The following is a 26,349-nucleotide window of genomic DNA, read 5'->3' as shown; positions in this document are numbered from 1 at the left end:
CTATATATAATTATGGATCGATTTCGACCAATTTTTGCATGGTCATTAGAAACCAATTTTTGCGGGGTCATTAGAAACTTACACCATGTACCAAATTTCAGTCGGATCGGATGAAATTTGCTTCTCTTATAGGCTCCGCAAGCCAAATCTGGGGATCGGTTTATATGGGGGCTATATATAATTATAAACCGATGTGGACCAATTTTTGCATGGTTGTTAGAGACCATATACTAACACCATGTAACAAATTTCAGCCTGTTCGGATGAAATTTGCTTCTCTTAGAGGCTCCGCAAGCCAAATCTGGGGATCGGTTTATATGGGGGCTATATATAATTATAAACCGATGTGGACCATGTACCAAATTTCAGCCGGATCGGATGAAAATTGCTTCTCTTAGAGCAATCGCAAGCCAAATTTGGGGGTCCGTTTATATGGGGGCTATACGTAAAAGTGGACCGATATGGCCCATTTGCAATACCATCCGACCTACATCAATAACAACTAATTGTGCCAGTTTCAAGTCGATAGCTTGTTTCGTTCGGAAGTTAGCGTGATTTCAACAGACGGACGGGCGGACGGACGGACATGCTCAGATCGACTCAGAATTTCACTACGACCCAGAATATATATACTTTATGGGGTCTTAGAGCAATATTTCGATGTGTAACAAACGGAATGACAAAGTTAATATACCTATGGTGGAGGGTATAAAAAAGAGCTCAGCAAAAAAAATGCACTTCCAAAAATGTCCTCCCATCTTAATTTTATCTACACAGGAAGTTCTTTTAATGAAATTGTTTATAACTCGTAAGTACAAATAAAATGGTAGAGTAAGTATTAATAAAATGGTAGAAATTATTTACATTTTGTCGAAAAGGATGCTAAATCGATTCTAGAAAAATGGCGAATTTTTGAAAACAGGTCAAACGTTTTAGACAAATCATTAAAAAATATAAAAATAATTCATTTGGCAAAATATCATAAAATTTTTAAATTCACATCCAAATCACTGAATTTGGATCACATCTTAAGAAGTGATGCAAATTCAGTGCAACGGCTGTTTAAATGGCGGACATTCGTCATATGACAAGCCCATGAGCCATCTTTACACCACATTCGAGTTCCAAAAGAACATTTTCAATGCTGTTTTGGCGACGTTTTTTTTTTTTTTGCTGGGAGATTGAACCTGTGTATGTTAGCACCATTGAACACGATTCATCAAAACGTCTATTCAAATGTTTGTGATATAATCATAATATGACACCAAGGCATAACATTCTAACTACTTCTTGAGATGTTCTTTCTTAGTATGAATGAAAAAAAAATAAAGAACACAGGTTCAAATCTCACCAGCGGCAATTTTTTATCAAATATTTTTTCAAATGATTTTTTTTTTATTTTTACATCGTTTTTATTTTCTTATATTCGGGGTATATTTTTGTAGAAAAATATTATTTCCATTTACACTCAATAAAAAATTAAAAATCCTAGTAAAACATTCTCAAAAGAACTTCCATGGAAGTGAAAAAGTCAAAAGGCACAGACTCAACTCCCCGAGGGGGTGAAATTTTAAATTTTATTTTCATTATTTTATCTTACTTTTTTGTTGACTTTCAATATGCGACATATAATGGTCCAAAATTTAAAATTTCACATCCAGGTTTGGTCAAAACGGTAAAGGGCAATGTATATTTGCATTTTTTTTTTTCAATAAAACTAACCCCAAATATGACACCCAGTACCGACATTTATATGTAAACTGAACTAATCGCAAGAATACAAAAATAAGACAAATCAGCAATAAAATATGATCATATCATTTTATGATTTTTTAAAACTTACCTGTTTCTTGATAGCCGGTGCTATATTCAGTTTTCTGTCCCTCAGTACTACGCATTCACCCTGTTGATTGGTCCCATAAATCAAGGAGAAGAGCAAAAGGGAAAAATATTAAAAAAAATTAATTTAATAATTTATATACATATATAGATTTCATCAAAAATTGGGTGCTTTTCTATAAGAAACGAATTTTGATCTCTTGGTAAGTATGAACCATAAAAATTAAAACTTAACTTGTATTAAAATTAAACGCAACACAAACTAAAGAACCAGAACTATTGTTTTATGGAAATGAGTTTTTTGCACATTTTTTTTTATTGGTGTAAGAAAACCTTTAAAAAAATTCAAATGTAACGGCAACAGAGTAACCATAACTGGTAATTCAAAAAAGAAAAATTAAACTTGAACTGTAACTCAACTTATAAGAAGAAAAAATAGTTCTCGTTTTTGTGTTTATTACAGCATTTGGAACAAAACTCCTAGTTTTTTTAGTTAGCATTATTTTGGTTTGATGTTTGCTCAGATTCTACAGGTGAGAGTTCAGTTTCTCATAGACTTGTATAGGCAAGAAGTAGAATAGTAAGGTATGGTATATGTATAAATTATGTAACGAGAGAACGAATCAACAACGAACCAACGAACGAGAATTGCAACTCTGTATTATGTTTAACGTAACGTAACGCAACGCAACGCAACGCAATGAACGAAACACAACATTTTCTGTACACATTTTTCGAAATGAAAAAAAAAAATACCAAGGCAGAGATATCATTTACACAACGTTTCCGTTTATAATTTAACAAAAAAAATTAATATAAAAAATCACGGTGTTAAAAACAAATAATGACATAGAAAAAAAATTAATTAAGGCAAATTAGATTAAAACAAAAATACAAAGCTAAATTATTAACTTGATAAGACAACCAATAAATACTATAACATTGAACTAATAGTTAAATCAGCATTTTGTAAAACAATCTTGGGATGTTCTAAATTAAAAAAAAAAACTACTATGGATGGAAGGCATTTTATATAGTTTTTTTTTTTTTGGTATATAATTTATAGCGTTAATCTACGTTAATTTATAGCGTTAATCTACACTGAAAAAACAGTGAACCCACCAGGAAGAAAACTTTCGGTTTATTTTAGAAAAATTTAACTAAAAAGTATTATAAACGCTGGCATCACGCCAATGTCACAAAAATAAGTAAATATTTTTAGACAAATTCAAGAAAATTTATTAGACATAATTAAGTTTTTTCACTTGTTAAGGTGTGTACTAAGTTCGAGTTTAAGCTACCGGGATAGCTTAATCAACAGAGGAAAATATGCCAATTTAAAGTATTTTTGCGATAGATTCCAGAATTTAGCTTGCACAGAAAAAAAATATCGCCAATATTATACCAATTAAAATGTAAATGAATTCTATAAATTGTTCAAGAAAAAATCTAATTGATTGAACGATTTTTTAAATCAATCAAAAAAATTAATTTTATCAATTAATTTTTAAGCTGATTCAATTATTATTTAAATTGACATTAAGGATTCATAGAAAGAAATTTCAATTAAAAACCAAGTGAATCAATTAATTTCTTGATTGAAACCAAAAATTATTCTGTGTATACGACCTTTTTGGAAGCTTATTTGGTGTAATTGTTAGCTTGTCCACCTTACATACGAAGTATTGTATCTTCAATCCCAATTTCCATCGCACATGACAAGACCTAATGACATTTTTTAATGTATAACCGTAACCAGGTTGTCCGACGGTCGGACCAAATGGTATTTGGTTGATTTTGGTCCATTTTCGTCAAATTGGTAATTTTTTCAAAATTTTATATAGAAATAAAAATTTTGGCAAAATTTTCTGTATAGATACAAAATTATGCAATATTTTGCATCGGAAAAAAAATTTATAAAAATTTTATAAGAAAATAAAATTTTGCGATAACTTTCTATAGAAATAAAATTTTGACAAATTTTCTATAGAAATGAATTTTTGACCAAATTTTCACAAAATTTTCTAATGAAATAATATTTTAATAAAGTTTTCCATAGAAATTAAAATTTGTAAAAATTTTCTATAGAAATAAAACTTTGACGACATTTTCTATAGAAAAAAATTTCTATAGAAATACAATTTTTAAAAAATGTTCAATAACAGGTTGGCTAATAAGTCCCCGGTCTGACACATAGATGGCGTCGCTAGTATTAAATGCATATTATTTTTATATAGTACCAACCTTCAAATGATTCGTGTCAAAATTTGACGTCTGTAAGTCAATTAGTTTGTGAGATAGAGCGTCTTTTGTGAAGCAACTTTTGTTATTGTGAAAAAAAAAATGGAAAAAAGGAATTTCGTGTTTTGATAAAATACTGTTTTCTGAAGGGTAAAAATACGGTGGAAATAAAAACTTGGCTGGATAATGAGTTTCCGGACTCTGCCCTAGAAAAATCAACAATAATTGATTGGTACGCAAAATTCAAGCGTGGTGAAATGAGCACGGAGGGCGGTGAATGAAAACATCAAAAAATCCACAAAATGATTTTGAATGACCGCAAAATGAAGTTGATCGAGATAGCAGAGGCCTTAAAGATATCAAAGGAACGTGTTGGTCATATCATACATCAATATTTGGATATGCGGAAGCTCTGTGCAAAATGGATGCCGCGCGAGCTCACATTTGACCAGAAACAACAACGTGTTGATGATTCTGAGCGGTGTTTGCAGCTTTTAACTCGTAATACACCCGAGTTTTTCCGTCGATATGTGACAATGGATGAAACATGGCTCCATCACTACACTCCTGAGTCCAATCGACAGTCGGCTAAGAGGACAGCGACCGGTGAACCGTTTCCGAAGCGTGGAAAGACTCAAAAGCCCGCTGGCAAAATAATGGCCTCTGTTTTTTGGGATGCCCATGGAATAATTTTTATCGATTATCTTGAGAAGGGAAAAACCATCAACAGTGACTATTATATGGCGTTATTGGAGCGTTTGAAGGTCGAAATCGCGGCAAAACGGCCCCATATGAAGAAGAAAAAAGTGTTGTTCCACCAAGACAACGCACCGTGCCACAACTCATTGAGAACGATGGCAAAAATTCATGAATTGGGCTTCGAATTGCTTCCCCACCCACCGTATTTTCCAGATCTGGCCCCAGCGACTTTTTCTTGTTCTCAGACCTCAAAAGGATGCTCGCAGGGAAAAAATTTGGCTTCAATGAAGAGGTGATCGCCGAAACTGACGCCTATTTTGAGGCAAAACCGAAGGACTACTACCAAAAATGGTATCAACAAATTGGAAGGTCGTTACAATCGTTGTATCGCTCTTGAAGGGAACTATGTTGAATAATAAAAAATAATTTTTCTTTTTTAGACAACCTGTTATAAATTAAATTGTAAGAAAATTTTCTATAGAATTTCTATAGAAAAAAAATTTCTATAGAAATAAAATTTTTAAAAAATGTTCTATTGAAATTCAATTGTGAGAAAATTTTCTATAGAAATAAAATTTTGACAAAAATTTCTATAGAAATAAAATGTTGACAAAATTTTGTATAGAAAAAAAATGTTGACAAAACGTTTATAGAAATAAAATTTTGACAAAATTTTCTATAGAAATAGAATTTTGACAAACGTTCTATAGAAATAAAATTTTGACAAAATTTTCTACAGAAATAAAATGTTGACAAAGTTTTCTATAAACAAGTAAGGAAAGTCTAAAGTCGGGCGGGGCCGACTATATTATGCTATACCCTGCACCACTTTGTAAATCCACATTTTCGATACTATATAAAATCCGTCAAATGTGTTGGGTGCTATATATAAAGGTTTTTGTCCCAAATACATACATTTAAATCTGACTCCATCTAAACACAATTTATAATCTACAGACTTAAAATTTAAGTCGGCTAACGCCCTGGGATTTTACACTAACCTTGTGTATGCAAGGCGGGCATGCTAACCATTGCACCATTGTGGCTCCCATCAGCGCTATGTAGAAGCTGCTCTAAATCGGGACATCGTCCACAACAATCAGCGCTGATTCGGTTGTTTTGTAAGCAGTTGGTACTGCCTCTCTCCCTTACAATCCTGCTGAAATACTTTATTTTTCATGTTAGCCTGATACTGAAATATGCAAATAAAGTCCAAATGCATGATATTTTAATTTTACAATTATTATTCGAGCTTTTATGGACAAATTAGATTAAGGAACCTGATTAATAGTCATTGAAAAGAAAACGCCAGATACTAATCCATACACGCCTAGACTGTACATGTTTCGGTTCGGGCGAATGAACTTTATGTTTATTTCTTCTACCCAACTACTTGGGTTCATAATCAAGAAGCCCTTGTAGATTTCATACTAAATAGAATGAATGCCAAAGAAATATGAAATCACTTTTCAAATTAACGAAGAGTAGCAGCCAAAACCTATTTAGGATGCAAACCAGGAAACTGTCCAAACAGAAAATTAATAAGAAGAATTAAAAAAAAAATGTAATGGAAGTCACAAGTGCAATTGTCAAAAGGAAGCTAAAGTAATTAAATAAAATTTCACAAAATTGAAATTATGGTCTTCTTTAACCACCAACAAGCGTACTCAAACCAACCAAACCAACCAATTCACCCAAAATCTCTTCTATAGTAGAAGAAAACTCTCTAAAAATCAACATCAAACTCAAGGAGCAGAAAAAGAAGTCCTTAAAAAACGATTAATTAGTAAACGAAAACTAGAAATGCTTGATGAGGTTGTTAGAGAACCTGTTATTGCCCGCATCCTTCTTTATGCCACTACTCTGTGCACTGGTCTTTTTTATTCGTTCGAGTTAGGGAAATTTAACACACAAAGTGAAAACTTTGAGCACACATTCAAATAGCGAGCTCAAGAGAAAATTACCAAATATTGACGTTGAAAATTTAAAATAATTTTGATGTGAAAATTTCAAGTTGTCAATGATTTGTATACGTTGGCTAGCTGTAGAATGCGATGAAACCATGGTTGCCAGAGTTGGTAGGTTAGGTTAGGTGGCAGCCCGATGTATCAGGCTCACTTAGACTATTCAGTCCATTGTGATACCACAGTGGTGAACTTCTCTCTTATCACAGAGTGCTGCCCGATTCCATTTTAAGCTCAATGACAAGGGACCTCCTTTTTATAGCCGAGTCCGAACGGCGTTCCACATTGCAGTGAAACCACTTAGAGAAGCTTTGAAACGCTCAGAAATGTCACCAGCATTACTGAGGTGGGATCCCAGTCAGAAATTTACGATGCTTATAAATATTGAGCGTTGTAACAGCGTTGGAAGCCAACGTTGAAACGACGCTAGTAAATTTTCCATAAAATTATCGTTGAAAATGCATGTTCCATCAATGTCCAATGGTTTTTAATGAGTAATGGATGTATTATTGTTGATATGAATTGATTTATAATAGGATAATGTTCCTTTATCATATAAAGTGAATATGTACATTAACAGTGAAACCACTGGGAACAACAATTTGGTTAATTTTACAAATGAGGCAATTGTAGAAAGTTTTAACTAAACAAAACGCTGGCATCACGCCAAAACCCAAATATAAGTACTTATTTATCGACTAATTGAAGAAATTTTGTTAGACATAATTACTTTTTTTTCACATGTTAAGGTGAGTATTAACTTCGAGTTTAGCCGCTTAAATCGCTAAAGTGAAAACTAAATATGTAAGAAAAATGCATAAAATTATACATATTTGTTGCAAATTTTATTATAACTTGATGGGAAAAACCCAAAGCAAATTTTCACAAAGTTTGTATTCCTTAAAACGGATTATTAACGAAAAGTAATTGTGAAAAATTTGCGAGTTTAAGGTGGGTATTAAGATCGAGTTTAGCCGCTAAAAACGTCATTTTTTCACGATTACTTTTCTTTAATAATCCATTTTAAGGAATACAAACTTTGTGAAAATTTGCTTTGGGCTTTTCAACATCAAGTTGAAAAGTTCATTAAATTTAGGACACAAATCTTGAAATTTTGCGTCCCTCTGTTGAAGTTGTGGATCTTTGAAGTAAGGCAAATGTTCCTTAAAATAAAGAAAAACATTTTTAATTGATCATAATCATATTGAGTTTTTAAATTTAAGATAAAAATGCTTCAAATATAGGCTAAGACTTATTTTAAGGATTTGCATCTTTGGTTTAAAGAAATAAAATTTTGACAAAATTTTCAATAAATTCCACAACCCAAGTAATTGGATTGTGGATGGCAGTTTCTACGCAATCCATTGTGGAAGGTACATAAGCTTCAGCCTGGCCGAACTTACGGCCGTATATACTTGTTATACCCTGCGCCACACTGTGGAACAGGGTATTATAAGTTAGTGCATATGTTTGCAACACCCAGAAGGAGACGAGATAGACACATGGTGTCTTTGGCAAAAATGCTCAGGGTGGGCTCTTGAGTCGATATAGCGATGTCCGTCTGTCCGTGAACACATTTTTGTAATCAAAGTCTAGGTCGCAGTTTTAGTCCAATCGAATTCAAATTTGGCACAAGTATGTGTTTTGGCTCAGAATAGATCCCTATTGATTTTGGAAGAAATCGGTTCAGATTTAGATATAGCTCCCATATACATCTTTCGCCCGATATGGACTAATACGGTCCCAGAAGCTAGAGTTTTACCCCAATTTGGTTGAAATTTTGCATTAGGAGTACAATTAGTAGTGTAGTCAAGTGTGCCAAATTTTATTGAAATCGGTTCAGATTTAGATATATCTCCCATATATAGCTTTCGCCCGATTTACACTCATATGACCACAGAGGCCAATTTTTAACTCCGATTTAGTTCAAATTTTGTACAGGGAGTAGAATTAGCATTGTTGCTATGCGTGCCAAATTTGGTTGAAATCAGTTCAGATTTGGATATATCTCCCATATATAGCTTTCGCCCGATTTACACTCATACGACCACCGAGGCCAATTTTTTGCTCCGATTTAGTTGAAATTTGGCACAGGGAGTAGAATTGGCATTGTAGCTATGCGTGCCAAATTTGGTTGAAGTCGTTTAAGATTTAGATATAGCTCCCATATATATGTTTTTCTAAAGCTTAAGACCTCCGTTGCCATAGCTTTATCCTTTATGCTTGTAATTTACTTATAAGTATAAATATGTAATAAATAAATAAATAAATATGTTTTTCTGATTTCGACAAAAATGGTCAAAATACCAACATTTTCCTTGTAAAATCGCCACTGCTTAGTCGAAAAGTTGTAAAAATGACTCTAATTTTCCTAAACCTCTAATACATATATATCGAGCGATAAATCATAATATATATAGTCGGCCCCGCCCGACTTTAGACTTTCCTTACTTGTTAATTTTTGTGTTAGGTCATACTATCAAAGTCCATTGTGAGTAAGTTATCTCGTTTTGCTGAAGTAGTAACTTCCATTGTTGATACAAGCTAAAATCGTTAGAACTTTTAAAATTCGACACATTTGCAAGTCAAAGGATATTTATACACCCAAAAAATGACTTTATTTTAAAGAAGCCACATCTTTGGCTCGCAATTAAAATCCTTAAAGGAGGGTCATAGTCTTTGGATCCAAGTCCACGTTTTTTCAATGTTGTAGGTCCGGTCCACACAATTTTTTGAGATTGTATTAAATTTAGCCTACATAATTGTCATTAAAGTTATTTTCTTGGCTCAAATCTATTCGCGAACTTTGGAGAAGCTATACACAAAAGGGGGAGAAATATGAACTATAAAAAACCGTTTAGAAATATAAGAGTTTCGAAGAATTAAGCCAATTTTCGTTTTTCCTTTCTTCTACACGTCATTCGGGGAAAACAATTACCAGCACAGGAAAAAGAGCTCATTAAGCCATCTCTCTTTCAATCCTCCAAGGACAAAATTCAAATTTAATTTATGTTGACCGAGTAAAAAGTTTTTTGTTTTTAGTTTCTATGGTTTTTTGCCAGGGTCTCTAGATGGAATTACAATAAAAAGGGACGAAAAGACACTTACAAACCCACACACACACAGGCACTACAGTAATGTAGCAGGTGATATACGAGAAACGTGACAAAAGAAACATTTTAACAATGTATGTGTATGTATGAAAGAACCAGGATATGATTTGTGAAAGACCTTCAACGCACACACGCACAGGCTTTATGAGGCTTTGATTATGTTAAAACTAAAGATAACCAAGTTTTATAATTATAAGGATAATTGGGGCCAAAAAAAGAAGTTTGCTTAATATTTTAACAATGATGCTGGAATTTATTCTACACGAAAAAAATTATAAATGACATCCTGAATATTTAATGAGCTGACAATACACCCAAAAAATTTAGACTACAATCCAAGAAAATTTTCTTCTCAAAAGGCAAAACACATTTTGCCTTCGTTGGCAATTTTCTTTGACCTCAACTTAAATTCTTATCCTTCTCCAAGCACAAACAATGCCATGTATTTACACGTTTTTACAAAAACAAATTTGAAAGCTTTTAACCTTTATTGTAGAGTTACTTAAAATTATCCGATCACTAAGGACGATGTCAGTAATATTGAAGAAATGTTTTGGCTGCATTAAAGCCAACAGATTTTTTTCTTGTGATTCACTCATAGAACTGATTAATCCAATTACCCAGCAAAAAATTGGAAGTTATTCCACAAACATTTCTTTTAAAGCCCATCCCAGAATCTCACATCGATTTTTTTTCAACTTCCGATGCAGTGCTTTTGTAGAATTCCACAAACATTTCTTCTAAAACGCATCTTGGGATCCCCCAATGATTTTTATACCCACCACCATAGAATGGTGACGGGGGTATAATAAGTTTGTCATTCCGTTTGTAACACATCGAAATATCGATTTCCGACTATATAAAGTATATATATTCTTGATCAGGGAGAAATTCTAAGACAATATAACCATGTCCGTCTGTCTGTTGTAATCACGCTACAGCCTTCAATAATGAAGCAATCGTGCTGAAATTTTGCACAAACTCGACTTTTGGCTGCAGGCAGGTCAAGTTCGAAGATGGGCTATAACGGTCCAGGTTTTGATATAGTCCCCATATAAAACGACCTCCCTATTTGGGGTCTTGGGCTTATAGAAACCGTAGTTTTTATCCAATTTGTCTGAAATTGGAAATCTAGAGGTATTTCAGGACCATAAAGAGGTGTGCCGATGGTGAGTATCGGTCCATATTTTCGTATAGTCCCCGTATAGACCGATTTCTGGATTTTACTTCTTGGGCTTCTAGAATCCGAAGTTTTTATCCTATTTGCCTGAAATTGGAAATCTAGAGGTATTTTCGGGTCATAAAGAGGTTTGCCGAAAACGGTGAGTATCGATCCATATTTTAGTATAGCCCCCATAAGAACGATCTCCCGATTTAACTCCTTGGGTTTCTAGAAACCGTAGTTTTTATCTGATTTGCCTGAAATTGTAAATATTCTGGTATTTTAGGCTCGCAATAACGTGTATCGGATTAAGGTTTTATCGGTCCATTTGGTAATGCCTCCATATAGAACGAATTCACTTCTTGAGGGTGTAGAAGGCGCACTGATCATGAAAATTGCTAGAAACTCAATGGAAAATTTCCAGATTTTACATCTACAGATTTAAGATTTCAAATCAAGACGTTATTGTTTAATTTTCTTGCACACTTACAAGAGATGTTAATGATTCCTCTAAAACTCAAACAAAAATGGTTCTTATAAATCCAGAATCTGATATAGTCCTCATAGGTGAAATCTTTAAATTTATCTTCGGGAAGTATCCTCAAGTCCTCAAGTCCTCAAGCCCTCCTGAAATTTGAAAGGAAACCCTAATATTTGGTTCATGGTGGTGGGTATTTAAGAATCGGCCCGGCCGAACTTAGTTCTGTATATACTTGTTTAATATATACCCCGTTTGGACTAACTTACAATTTAGAAGACGGTGTTAAGAAGTTTTAACATACCTTGCCATCGGCAAGTGTTACCGCAACCCAAGTAATTCGATTGTGGATGACAGTCTTTAAATCTTGAAGGGTACATAAGATTCGGCCTGCCCGAACTTACGGCCGTATTTACTTCTTCAGTGTAATTTTTTGCATCGGTGTGATCTAGCACTTTTCGGTAATTGGGAGAAAAAATAGTGTCGTAAGGCCAAAGAATTCTTATCCTTAAAATACGAATGCGAATTTTGCTGAGCATAGAAGACGCATTTTTCTGATATAAAATTTTTTCCTTGTCGATAAACTTTTCAATGAAGTCGTTTTGACTTAAATTCGACTTAAAAATGGGTATCTTAACACGAAAGAAAATTTTGTTTGACTAAGGCCAATTTAGCTTTAGGAATTCGTAAAAAAATTATTCAGAATTAATGAAATCGGTTTTAAGATTGTTGACTTTTTGTATCTTGACTACAAAGTGACACGAAAATTTTCGTGATTCGTGCGTGAGTCGTGAGTCTAAAATAATTAATAACACTCTCGATTTTAATAATGCTCATATTTTCAGACACTTCGGTATTCGTGAGTCACGATATTTTTCGTGTATTTTTGGTGAGTCACGACGTTTTCGTCCGTGAGTATAAATTTTCTTTTCGTGAGTGTGCGTGATTCCTACCACAAAATATCGTGTGTGAGTGTGCGTGAGTATGATTTTTCAGTCGTGAGTGTGCGTGAGTAAACTATTACTCACGTGCACACCTCTACTACAAAGCAAAAAAGTGTTCAAAACCAGGAGATGTTTTTTAAAACTTTAGTTAAAAGACGTTTTTACTTGAAATATAGGATAATTTCTACTTAAAGATGAGCTTGAATTTAGACTTAGCACATGAAAAAAAGCTGAAAAAAAGACTCTAGTACGCAAAACTAAAATTGTGTGAAAGCGAATTGTGTCCTAAACGTATCCTTACTTCAATTATTCACAATTACACAGTAAATCAAAATGCTTTTGTAAACTTGTCAACAACAAAATTAATTGTCAATGGAATAAATCTTTCAGTTCTCTAACACATCACCCACTCTGTATTGTCAATTTTGCATCAATGTCCAGGTGCCGGAACATCTAAGTGCAATATGATACCTTTCAACAAATTTCCAACACCAACAATCGTTAAATAATTATTTAAATAAATCGTATTAACTACATCATAGTGACATTTATCGAATATAGATTGAACGTAAATTGCATTGTTATTATGAAATTAACACCCAAACTGTTATGACAACGAACTGTAGTTGATGCCATCAATGCCACCACCAATCAAAATACCAAAACTCAATTATAATAATTTAGTTTTAGTGAATTTGTGTGAAAACTATAAAAAAATATTTCAATTCTCAAAACTGAATCACATCAATGGGAGTAGCCCACATACATGGATGGTGTAAGATAACTGCTCAAACCATATGGCTTAGATGAATAGGAAGTTCAGTGGGTAAGGCTACATCCAGATATGGATATAGACATGTACTATATTTTACTGCTAAGCTAGAGGTAAATGTTCTCAGCCAACCTTAAGGCGATTTCCAATTAAGATTTTGATTTAAACAATATATAGTTAGTACAGAATATGGTAGGGATAATTATTGTATAACTGTGCCATCATCATGTATAATAGAGTGGGTAATGCATAGACGATACATTTAGCGGGAAATATTATATTTGGCATTTAACAGATTATGCTATAAAAATGTAACAGTGCACAGTGTTCGGTGCTGTATGGAGTTAGCGGCCAAAAATACTTCCAGTATAGGTATCATCGTGAAACTTTGGTCACGGCTTTATAATTATGTCAGAACTATTTAATGATAAAATGGAATTGATTGATGACATTTTGGTATAGTTCCCTATATAGACCGATCTCCCGATTTTACTTCTTGGGCTTCAAGAAACTGTAGTTTCTCTTGGCTGACAATTGAATTCTAGAGGTATTTTAAGACCAAAAATAGGTGTGCCGAAAATGGTGTGTATCGGTCAATCCCAGCAAAAACAAGTATATACGGCCGTAAGTTCGGCCAGGCCGAATCTTATGTACCCTCCACCATGGATTGCGTGGAAACTTCTACTAAAGACTGTCATCCACAATCGAATTACTTGGGTTGCGCTAACACTTGCCGATGGCAAGGTATCTTAAAAAATCCTTAACACCGTCTTCTAAATTATAAGTTAGTCCATACGGGGGATATATTAAACAAAAACAAGTATATACGGCCGTAAGTTCGGCCAGGCCGAATCTTATGTACCCTCCACCATGGATTGCGTAGGAACTTCTACTAAAGGCTGTCATCCACAATCGAATTACTTGGGTTGCGATAACACTTGCCGATGGCAAGGTATCGTAAAACTTTTTAACACTGTCTTCTAAATTGTAAGTTAGCCCATACGGGATATATATAAAACAAAAAAAGGCGGATTAAATACGTTTATAATCTAGTTTGACAAAATTTTCTATAGAAATAAAATTTTGACAAAATTTTCTATAGAAATGAAACCTTGACAAAATTTTCTATAGAAATAAAATTTTGACAAAATTTTCTATAGAAATAAAAATTTGACAAAATTTTCTATAGAAATAAAAACTTGACAAAATTTTCTATAGAAATAAAATGTTGACAAAATTTTCTATGGAAGTAAAATGTTGACAAAATTTTCTATAGCAATACAATTTTGACAAAAATTTCTATATAAATAAAATGTTGACAAAATATTGTATAGAAATAAAATTTTGACAAAATTTTGTATAGAAATAAAATGTTGACAAAATTTTCTACAGAAATAAATTTTTTACAAAATTTTCTATAGAAATAAAATTTTTACAAACATTTCTATAGAAATAAACTTTTGACAAAACTTTCTATAGAAATGAAATTTTAACAAAACTTTCTATAGTAATAAAATTTGACAAAATTTTCTATGGAAATAAAGTTTAGGTAGATTACAAAATTTTCTATAGAAATAAAATTTTGACAAAATTTTCTATGGAAATAAAATTTTGACAAACATTTGTATAGAAATAAACTTTTGACAAACCTTTCTATAGAAATGAAATTTTGACAAAACTTTCTATAGTAATAAAATTTGACAAAATTTTCTATGGAAATAAAGTTTTGGTAGATTATTTTTGGCGATATGGACCAATTTTTGTGTAATAAGTCATCGGCTATATATAACTAAAGACCGATATGGACCCATTTTTACATGGCTGTTAGAGGCCATATATTGACAAAATGTACCAAATTTCAACCGTATCGGATGACTTTTGCTCCTCCAAGAGGTTCCGGACGTCAAATCTGGCGACGGTTTATATGGGAACTATATATAATTATGGACCGATATGGACCAATTTTTGCATGGTTGTTAGAAACCATATACTAACACCATGTACCAAATTTCAACTGGATCGGATGAATTTTGCTCTTCCAAGAGGCTAATTATGGACCGATATGGACCAATTTTTGCATGGTTATGAGAGGCCGTAAACTAACATCAGGTACCAAATTTCAAACGGATCGGATGAATTTTGCCCCTCCAAGAGGCTCCGGAGGTCAAATCTGGGGATCGGTTTATATGGGGGCTATATATAATTATGGACCGATATGGACCAATTTTTGCATGGTTGTTAAAAACCGTATACTAAGACCACGTACTAAATTTCAACCGGATCGGATGAATTTTGCTCCTCCAAGAGGCTCCGGTGGTCAAATCTGGGGATCGGTTTATATGGGAGCTATATATAATTATGGACCGATATGGACCAATTTTTGCATGGTTGTTAGAGACCGTATACTAACATCAGGTACCAAATTTCAACCGGATCGGATGAATTTTGCCCCTCCAAAAGTCTCCGGAGGTCAAATCTGGGGATCGGTTTATATGGGGGCTATATATAATTATGGACCGATATGGACCAATTTTTGCATGGTTGTTAGAGACCGTATACTAAGACCAGGTACCAAATTTCAACCGGATCGGATGAATTTTGCTGCTCCGGGAGGCTCCCCAAGCCAAATTTGGGGATCGGTTTATATGGGGGCTATACGTAAACGTGGTCCGATATGGCCCATTTTCAATACCATCCGACCTACATCAATAACAACTACTTGTGCCAAGTTTCAAGTCGATAGCTTGTTTCGTTCGGAAGTTAGCGTGATTTCCACAGACGGACGGACAGCCGGACAGACGGACAGACGGACGGACGGACAGACGGACAGACGGACAGACGGACGGACGGACGGACATGCTTAGATCGACTCAGAATTTCACCACGACCCAGAATATATATACTTTATGGGGTCTTAGAGCAATATTTCGATGTGTTACAAACGGAATGACAAAGTTAATATACCCCCATCCTATGGTGGAGGGTATAAAAAAGGCCGATTTTCTATAGAAATAAAAAAAAAGTCTATAGAAATAAAATTATGACAAAATTTTCTATAGAAATAAAATTTTGAAAAAATTTTCTATAGAAATAAAATTTTGACAAAATTTTCCATAGAAATAAAATTTTGACAAAATTTTCTATAGAAATAAAATTTTGACAAAATTTTATATAGAAATAAAATTTTGACAAAATTTTCTATAAAAATAAAATTTTGACAAAGTTATCTATAGAAAAAAAAATTGATAAAACTTTCTATAGAAACAAAATGTTGACAAAATTTCCTATAGAAATAAAATTTAAAAAAAAAATTTCTACAGAAATAAAATTTTAACAAAATTTTCTACAGAAATAAAATTTTGACAAAACTTTCTATAGTAATAAAATTTTAAAAAAATTTTCTATAGAAATAAAATTTTGGTAGATTAGTTTTGGCGAAATGGACCAATTTTTGCATGGCTGTTAGCGGCCATATACTAGCGCAATGTACCAAATTTCAACCGAATCGGATGAATTTTGCTCCTCCAAGAGGTTTCGGAGGTCAAATCTGGGGATCGATTTATATGGGTGCTATATATAATTATGGACCGATATGGACCAATTTTTGCATGGTTGGTAGATACTAACACCACGTACCAAATTTCAACCGGATAGGATTAAATTTGCTCTTCTAAGAGGCTCCGGAGGTCAAATCTGGTGATCGGTTTATATTGGGGCTATATATAATTATGGACCGATGTGGACCAATTTCTGCATGGTTGTTAGAGCCCATATACTAACACCATGTACCAAATTTTAGCCGGATCGGATGAAATTTGCTTCTCTTAGAGGCCTCTCAAGCCAAATCGGGGGATCGGTTTATATGGAGGCTATATATAATTATGGACCGATGTGGACCAATTTTTGCATGGTTGTTAGAGCCCATATACTAACACCATGTAACAAATTTCAGCCGGATCGGATGAAATTTGCTTCTCTTAGAGGCCTCGCAAGCCAAATCGGGGGATCGATTTATATGGGGGCTATATATAATTATGGACCGATGTGGACCAATTTTTGCATGATTGTTAGAGACCATATACTAACACCATGTAACAAATTTCAGCCGGATCGGATGAAATTTGCTTCTCTTAGAGGCCTCGCAAGCCAAATTTGGGGGTCCGTTTATATGGGGGCTTTTCGTAAAAGTAGACCGATATGGCCCATTTGCAATACCATCCCGACCTACATCAATAACAACTACTTGTGCCAAGTTTCAAGTCGATAGCTTGTTTCGTTCGGAAGTTAGCGTGATTTCAACAGACGGACGGACGGACATGCTCAGATCGACTCAGAATTTCACCACGACCCAGAATATATACAGTTTGTCAAGAAAGTGTTTTGACAATGGGATAAAAATTATGTTTTGTTCCAAAATTAAATATAATGAAATTAAAAAAAAAAAAATATTTTATTATGTATTTTGCAAAGTATACATACGTACACAGAATTAAAAATTTAATAAAATATTTAATATTTCAATTATTTCTAGAATTTGAAATAGTTGGCAATGTCAAAAGACTTTCTTGATGTGTTACAAACGGAATGAAAAAGTTAATATACCCCCCATCCTATGGTGGAGGGTATAAAAATAGGTGTGCCGAAAATGGTGTGCATCGGTCCACCCCAGCAAAAACAAGTATATACGGCCGTAAGTTAGGCCAGGCCGAATCTTATGTACCCTCCACCATGGATTGCGTAGAAACTTCTTCTAAAGAATGTCATCCACAATCGAATTACTTGGGTTGCGGTAACACTTGCCGATGGCAAGGTATCTTAAAAAATCCTTAACACCGTCTTTAGTCCATAACACCGTATAAGTTAGTCCATACGGGGGATATATTAAACAAAAAAAAAAGCCGATTAAATACGTATATAATTCAGTTCGACAAAATTTTCTATAGAAATAAAATGTTGACTAAATTTTCTATAGAAATAAAATGTTGACAAAATTTTCAATAGAAATAAAATTATGACAAAATTTTCTATAGAAATAAAATTATCACAAAATTTTCTATAGAAATAAAATTTTGACAAAATTTTCTATAGAAATAAAATTTTTACAAAATTATCTATAGAAATAAAATGTTGATAAAATTTTCTATAGAAATAAAATTTTGACAAAATTATCTATAGAAATAAAATTTTGATAAAACTTTCTATAGAAATAAAATTTTGACAAAATTATCTATAGAAAAAAAATTTTGATAATTATATATAGCCCCCATATAAATCGATCCCCAGATTTGACCTAAGATGTAAAATCGGGATATAGGACCCCAGCAAAAAAGCGTCGCCAAAAAAGTAGTGAAAATGTTCCTTTTGTATCTGGAAGTGGTGCAAAATTGGCGCAGAAGCGATGAATTTGACATGTCATAGGACGGATGTCCACCATTTCAACAGGCGTTGAACTGAATTTACATCACATCTTAAGGTGTGATCCAAATTCAGTGTTTTGGATGAGAATTAAGAAATTTTGTGATATTTTGACAAATAAATATTTTTTTTAATTTTTTATGATTTTTAAGGCATTATAATGCGTGCCTCGAATGTTTAAAATCAAATATTTTCAAAAATTCGCAATTTTTCTAGAAAGTATTTAGCATTTTTTTTTGGCAAAAATTTTATAATTTAATAAAATGGTATTAAATCTTAATCTGTTTTTAACGCATTTGAAAAAAAAAAATTAATTTCCTATTAAAAATATGAAAAAAGCGAGTTATAAAAAAATTGACTCAATTGAACTTCCTCTACAGTTAAAATAAATAAGATCTTTGGGAGGACATTTTTGGAAGTGCTTTTAAAGTTGTGCCTTTAGAAGAACTTCCAATTATTTTTTTGCTGGGACGTAACAATGAGACTGAAAAAATATTAATTTTATAACAAATTTAAAATAAGTTCTCCACTTTGTTATTATTTTTAAATATAGTTAACACCATTTAATTCAATATTCATTTCGATTTATTTTCTTCTTTTGTTTTATTTATTTAAAGGTTGCACTTAATTTTAAACTTTTTCACACTGCAAAATTCAACTGAGTACTTGCTCTCTTTTTGAAGCCGTTCTTAAAGATTACAGATGAAATAAAACAAAAACAAATATAAATTGTAAAACCTTGTTTGCATAAGAAACAGTGTTGCCACACTTTTTGACAAACTTCTAACTTTGATTTTTTTAGTTTTGGCCAATGTGCAGTGGTCAGTTTTCGCTAGACGATTTGCTACACGGATGAAAAAGACTGTTTTTCATATGTTTGGCTATAAACATTATATGTTTGGAACACAAATTTTTAAACACAATATTTTTGAGTACAAGCATATAATGTTCATAAACTAGCATAACATGTTTGGGACATATATGTTAATATGTTAGAACATATTATGTTTGGGACATAAAATGTTTGTAAATATAATATGCTTGGATGCAAACATATATTACTTTAGAAATAGCCTATAAACATATATGTGTTTAGTAGCTTGGAGCGCTATTTAACAGGGAGCGATATTGAATTAAGTTGGTGGTTGTTGCTTGTTATTACAAAATTAACATTTTATTTTTCCTTGGGCAATTGATCAGCTACTTCTTTGATCCTTACAAACTGCGTGGTCCGCTGTTCGAATCCCCGTCCGGCAAAAGGTAAAATTAAAATAAAAAAAATCATACAATTGAATAATTTCTTCTACAATGTTTGTATTACAGAAAAAGGTGCTAAGAACTAAAAAATCTCGTGGAAGTGAGAAAGATGTGGGGGAATATACAATTGGGCAGAAACAAAATTTTGAGCATTCAGGTCGAAAATCTATGTTGTTAGCACCTACACAGTCTTACACAAGTTTACATACGGTTTAAGAAATTGTATTTTCTTTAATTATTAAAATATAATAAAATATGCATATATATGCTTTAGATTTTGTAAATTAATTTGAAAAACAAAGTATTTGTCCATTTTCAAGAAGATGTTTTTAGTATGGATTATAAACAACAACAAGAAACATGTTTAGTTATAAGGTAAAAACCTCAAGGGTATGTAAACTTATGTGAGACTGTGTATATTACCTGTTTATTTTCATAATTCATTATGATTGTAAATATATAAATAAATAAATAAAATTTTGAGCACAATATTGTTTGGGAGAATTTTTTTTAAGCATATAATATTTTTGGGTGCAAAATGCTTCCAAACATATTATATGTTCACATAATAACATATTGTTTTTTGGAAGACAACATTATTGAATTTGGATGCAAAAATACAAAATGTTTGGAACTTAGACTACCCAAACATATATTGTTTAGACCAATATGCTTTCAAACATATTATATATTGGAAGAGATCAAACATATAAATGTTTGGGCAATACCCAATAATGTATATGCTTGAAGCAAAATATGTTTGGGAGTATATGTTACAGAAGCAATTTTTCGTGAGCGTGTATGTTCTCATATTAAAATTAAATTAAATTAATTTAATTAATTAATTTAAACGACCTGCGAGTATTTGTCATTCAGTTTGTAACACACCGATATATTGATCTCAGACCCCATAAAGTCCAAATTTTTTGGGTAGTGATGAAATTCTGAATCGATCCCGTCCCTTGAAACCACGCTAACAACACAACGGCACCCAATTTACGCAATGTTGAAATTTTACTTAAAATAAGTTCATTCTTCTTATTTTTTGGAAATAGTAGGAAAATTTTCTTCTGCTTAAATAATCTTGACCCCCTTTATTATACTCGTATTCTATTCGGTTATATCATATTATATTTTCATAGTAATTCCAGTGACATTTTGATTATCGATTTGAAAGCACATAAGCGAATACCACCATTATATCCAGCTAAAGCTTAGGAATTGGACAATAATTTACAATGACATTTCTCAATGCCATTGTTATTTAGTATTAGGATATTTTGGCGTAGGCGTTGCTACGATTGTAGGCCATAGAAATATGTACATAAATAACTTGTTCATATAGCTGCTTTAGCAAAATGATGCGCATGAGAAAAATAGTCAAGTTTCACCAAGCTCAAGTACAACGGTTGCTAACTCAATTACGAGAATATTCTTAATAAGGAAATCAAGCTGCGTCAGATAATTAGCATTAACATGTACCAATTAACAAATCATTATTTGAAGGGATATATATCAACAGAATTTGTGATGTGATGTTGATAATAGCTATTACAGAAGTAATTTGATACACTCAAAAAAAGTTTACTGGGATCCAAAGATTTTGACCTTCCCTTAAGGATTTTGGTATTGATTCCGAGTGAAATAAAATAATATAAATACATTATTTAGTGACATATCTGGCTTTAAATTGAGGATCAATAAAATTAAAATTAGTATACAGGTCTCGTTTATCGAATTTAGATTCTCTTTTCGCGGTACATTAATAAAGCTATCCAGCAAAAAAAAAGCGTCGCCAAAAAAGGCAGTGAAAGTGTTCTTTTTGGATCCGGAAGTGGTGTAAAATTGGCGCAGAAGCAATGAATTTAACATGGGCTTGTCATAGGCCGGATATCCACCATTTCAACAGCTGTTGCACTGAATGTGTATCACTTCTTAAGGTGTGATCCGAATTCAGTGTTATGGATGTGAATCAAAACCAGGGCTGCCAATTTTGCGATTTATCGGCATTTTTTTTTTTTGCTTCGAAAATTACGATATTAGCTCCGCTCAAAAACTTTTACTGGAAGCCGTTCATTTACAAATCCAACAAAAGAGAGACGGAGCCGACTATATCATACCCTAAACCACCCCTACTGAATTAGTAAACCTAAGCATTTGAGGGGTATTATTAAAATAAATTTAGTAGATAACCCAGATCTCATGCCATGTGGCTGAAGCTTCGCACTTCTTTTATATGCCCGTATTAAAGAAAATACGTATTGGAGCTTTGTCTAAATCTGAACCGATATGCCTGATATTTTTCAAATCCAAAGGGTGTCCAAGTATTAGCCTGTGATAAATTTGAAAAAGATCGGTTAATACATGAGTGTTTCGTAAAAAGTTTCTTGCTACTTTTATAACACATATATATGTGGGAGCTAAATCTGTTTAAGGGTGCTTAAACAATTATTTTGAGTTAAATTAAAAACGATCGCACAGTGGTTCCAAATCGCTTTTTATACCCACCATCATAAAATGGTGACGGGGGTATAATAAGTTTGTCATTCCGTTTGTAACACATCGAAATATCGATTTCCGACTATATAAAGTATATATATTTTTGATCAGGGAGAAATTCTAAGACGATATAAGCATGTCCGTCTGTCCGTCTGTCTGTCTGTCTGTTGCAATCACGCTACAGCCTTCAATAATGGTGCTATCGTCCCGAAATTTGGCACAGATTCGTTTTTTGTTTGCAGGCAGGTCAAGTTCGAAGATGGGCTATATCGGTCCAAGTTTTGATATAGTCCCCATATAAACCGACCTCCCGATTTGGGGTCTTGGGCCTATAAAATTCGTAGTTTTTATCATATTTGCCTGAAATTGGAAATCTACAGGTATTTTGGGACCATAAAGAGGTGTGTCGAAAATGGTCCGTATCGGTCCATGTTTTGGTATAGCCCCCATATAGACCGATCTCCCGATTTTGCTTCTTAGGCGTCTAAAAACTATATTTACCATCCGATTTGCCTGAAATTGGAAATCTAGAGGTATTGTGGGACTATAAAGAGGTGTGTCGAAAATAGTCCGTATAGGTCCATGTTTTGGTATAGCCCCCATATAGACCGATCTCCCGATTTTGCTTCTTGGGCGTCTAGAAACAGTATTTTCTATCCGATTTGTCTGAAATTGAAAATCTAGAGGTATTTTGGGACCATAAAGAGGTGTGTCGAAAATGGTCCGTATCGATCCATGTTTTAGTATAACCCCCATATAGACCGATCTCCCGATTTTGCTTCTTAGCCGTCTAGAAACAGTATTTTCTATCCGATTTGTCTGAAATTGAAAATCTAGAGGTATTTTGGGAACATAAGGAGCTGTGTCGAAAATGGTCCGTACCGGTCCATGTTTTGGTATAGCCCCCATATAGACCGATCTCCCGATTTTACTTCCTGGGCGTCTAAAAACAGTATTTTCTATCCGATTTGTCTGAAATTGAAAATCTAGAGGTATTTTGGGAACATAAGGAGGTGTGTCGAAAATGGTCCGTATCGGTCCATGTTTTGGTATAGCCCCCATATAGACCGATCTCCCGATTTTGCTTCTTGGCCGTCTAGAAACAGTATTTTCTATCCGATTTGTCTGAAATTGAAAATCTAGAGGTATTTTGGGAACATAAGGAGGTGTGTCGAAAATGGTCCGTATCGGTCCATGTTTTGGTATAGCCCCCATATAGACCGATCTCCCGATTTTGCTTCTTGGGCGTCTAGAAACAGTATTTTCTATCCGATTTGTCTGAAATTGAAAATCTAGAGGTATTTTGGGACCATAAAGAGGTGTGTCGAAAATGGTCCGTATCGATCCATGTTTTAGTATAACCCCCATATAGACCGATCTCCCGATTTTGCTTCTTAGGCGTCTAAAAACTATATTTACCATCCGATTTGCCTGAAATTGGAAATCTAGAGGTATTGTGGGGCTATAAAGAGGTGTGTCGAAAATAGTCCGTATAGGTCCATGGTTTGGTATAGCCCCCATATAGACCGATCTCGCGATTTTACTTCATGGGCGTCTAGAAACAGTATTTTCTATCCGATTTGTCTGAAATTGAAAATCTAGAGGTATTTTGGGATCATAAAGTGGTGTGTCGAAAATGGTCCGTATCGGTCCATGTTTTGGTATAGCCCCCATATAGACCGATCTCCCAATTTTGCTTCTTACACGTCTAGAAACAGTATTTTCTATCCGATTTGTATGAAATTGAAAATCTAGAGGTATTTGGGGAACATAAAATAATGTGCTGAAAATGGTTCCCATCGGTCCATGTTTTGGTATAGGCCCCATATAGACCGATCTACCGATTTTTATTCTTGGGCTTCTATAAACTGTATTCATTACCCGATTTCCCTGAATTTCGAAATCAAGGGGTATTTTGGGACCATAAATATGTGTGCCGAAATTGAGGTGTATCGGTATATGTTTTGGATTAGTCCCCAATAGACCGATCTCCCGACTTTACTTCTTGGGCTTCTAGAATCCTTGGTTATTATCCAGTTTGTCTTAAAATGTATTTTAGACCCTCAAAAATCTGTATCGTATTTATTTTTACCAGTCCTTTTGGTAATCGATATGGACTGATTTAATTTCTTGAGCGTACACCCAAAGAAATAATATTTTCCTCCGGAATGAAATTCCCCTTTCGTACAAAGTATTTTGATTGAGAGCAAATTAATCGGAATTTTTGATAATGATTGTCTTTAAAATTTGTGTCAAAAAAAACTCCATATCGAAAATGTGAAATGTAAAACATACGCAACAAATCACAGTTACCACGACGGTATCTTTATAGCAGAACATAATTAAAAATATTAAAATCTTTTTCAATATTTGTTATACATAAACATAAATAAAAGAAATCTAGAAATTTGTCAAAAATTAAAAAAAAAAAAAACATTGTTATAAAAATTAAAAAAAACTGCATTTTCATGGTGGTGGGTATTTAAGGTTCGGCTGGGCCGAACATAACTCTGCTTTTACTTGTTATGGAAATAATTATGTAACTTTTGAATAGATAAAGATATCAAATATTTATTTCTTTATGTAAAAGCTGAGGTGTTTTCCTTTTAGTTTGCAAGTGTTTAGATCCCACGTGAGTCAACGGGCTGGCCTATAGCCGTTGAAAGTTGGTCATCTCGGATGTATGAAATTTTGTTTTAGCTGCTAAATCCGCTAAAATGAACCGATTTCCATAATTTTTTTCTTTGGTGATAGAACTTGTAAACTCCGCTGCAAATAAATAGTAAGGCCGATATCTCGCGAACTATTACAGATAACAGGTTGGCTGATAAGTCCCCGGTCTGACACATAAATGGCGTCGCTAGTATTAAATGCATATTATTTTTATATAGTACCAACCTTCAAATGGTTCGTGTCAAAATTTGACGTATGTAAGTCAATTAGTTTGTGAGATAGAGCGTCTTTTGTGAAGCAACTTTTGTTATTGTGAAAAAAATGGAAAAAAAGGAATTTCGTGTTTTGATAAAATACGGTGGCAGCAAAAACTTGGCTTGATAATGAGATAGCAGAGGCCTTAAAGATATCAAAGGAACGTGTTGGTCATATCATTCATCAATATTTGGATATGCGGAAGCTCTGTGCAAAATTAGTGCCGCGCGAGCTCACATTTGACCAAAAACAACAACGTGTTGATGATTCTGAGCGGTGTTTGCAGCTGCTAACTCGTAATACACCCGAGTTTTTCCGTTGATATGTGACAATGGATGAAACATGGCTCCATCACTACACTCCTGAGTCCAATCGACAGTCGGCTGAGTGGACAGCGACCGGTGAACGGCAAAACGGCCACATATGAAGAATAAACAAGTAAGGAAAGTCTAAAGTCGGGCGGGGCCGACTATATTATACCCTGCACCACTTTGTAGATCTAAATTTTCGATACCATATCACATCCGTCAAATGTGTTGGGGCTATATATAAAGGTTTGTCCCAAATACATACATTTAAATATCACTCGATCTGGACAGAATTTGATAGACTTCTACAAAATCTATAGACTCAAAATTTAAGTCGGCTAATGCACTAGGGTGGAACACAATGTTAGTAAAATATGGGAAACATTTAATTCTGGAGCGATTTTAAGAAAACTTCGCAAACGTTTATTTATGATTTATCGCTCGATATATATGCATTAGAAGTTTAGGAAAATTAGAGTCATTTTTACAACTTTTCGACTAAGCAGTGGCGATTTTACAAGGAAAATGTTGTTATTTTGACCATTTTTGTCGAAATCAGAAAAACATATATATGGGAGCTATATATAAATCTGAACCGATTTCAACCAAATTTGGCACGCATAGCTACAATGCTAATTCTACTCCCTGTGTAAAATTTCAACTAAATCGGAGTTAAAAATTGGCCTCTACGGTCATATGAGTGTAAATCGGGCGAAAGCTATATATGGGA

General features: G+C 33.5%; 1 protein-coding gene across 9 annotated transcripts in view; it reads right to left on the bottom strand.

The window, feature by feature from the left end:
* The window catches only part of bol (boule homolog, RNA binding protein), a 276,121-nt gene that overhangs the window by 21,664 nt on the left and 228,108 nt on the right, over positions 1-26,349 (bottom strand). For all 9 annotated transcript variants that reach the window (XR_012721954.1, XM_075307511.1, XM_075307512.1 and 6 more), the window contains one exon: positions 1,844-1,903. Coding sequence is in view for 8 of the 9 variants with exons in the window: in XM_075307511.1 (XP_075163626.1) it covers positions 1,844-1,903 (60 nt within the window). In the remaining variant the exon portion in view is untranslated. The remainder of the gene's footprint in view (positions 1-1,843; positions 1,904-26,349) is intronic.

This window comes from Haematobia irritans, chromosome 4, assembly GCF_050003625.1.
Source record: "Haematobia irritans isolate KBUSLIRL chromosome 4, ASM5000362v1, whole genome shotgun sequence".
In the NCBI taxonomy this organism is placed as follows: domain Eukaryota; kingdom Metazoa; phylum Arthropoda; class Insecta; order Diptera; family Muscidae; genus Haematobia; species Haematobia irritans.
Note: the sequence above shows the minus strand (reverse complement) of the source record. Positions and strands in the feature narration are given on the sequence as shown.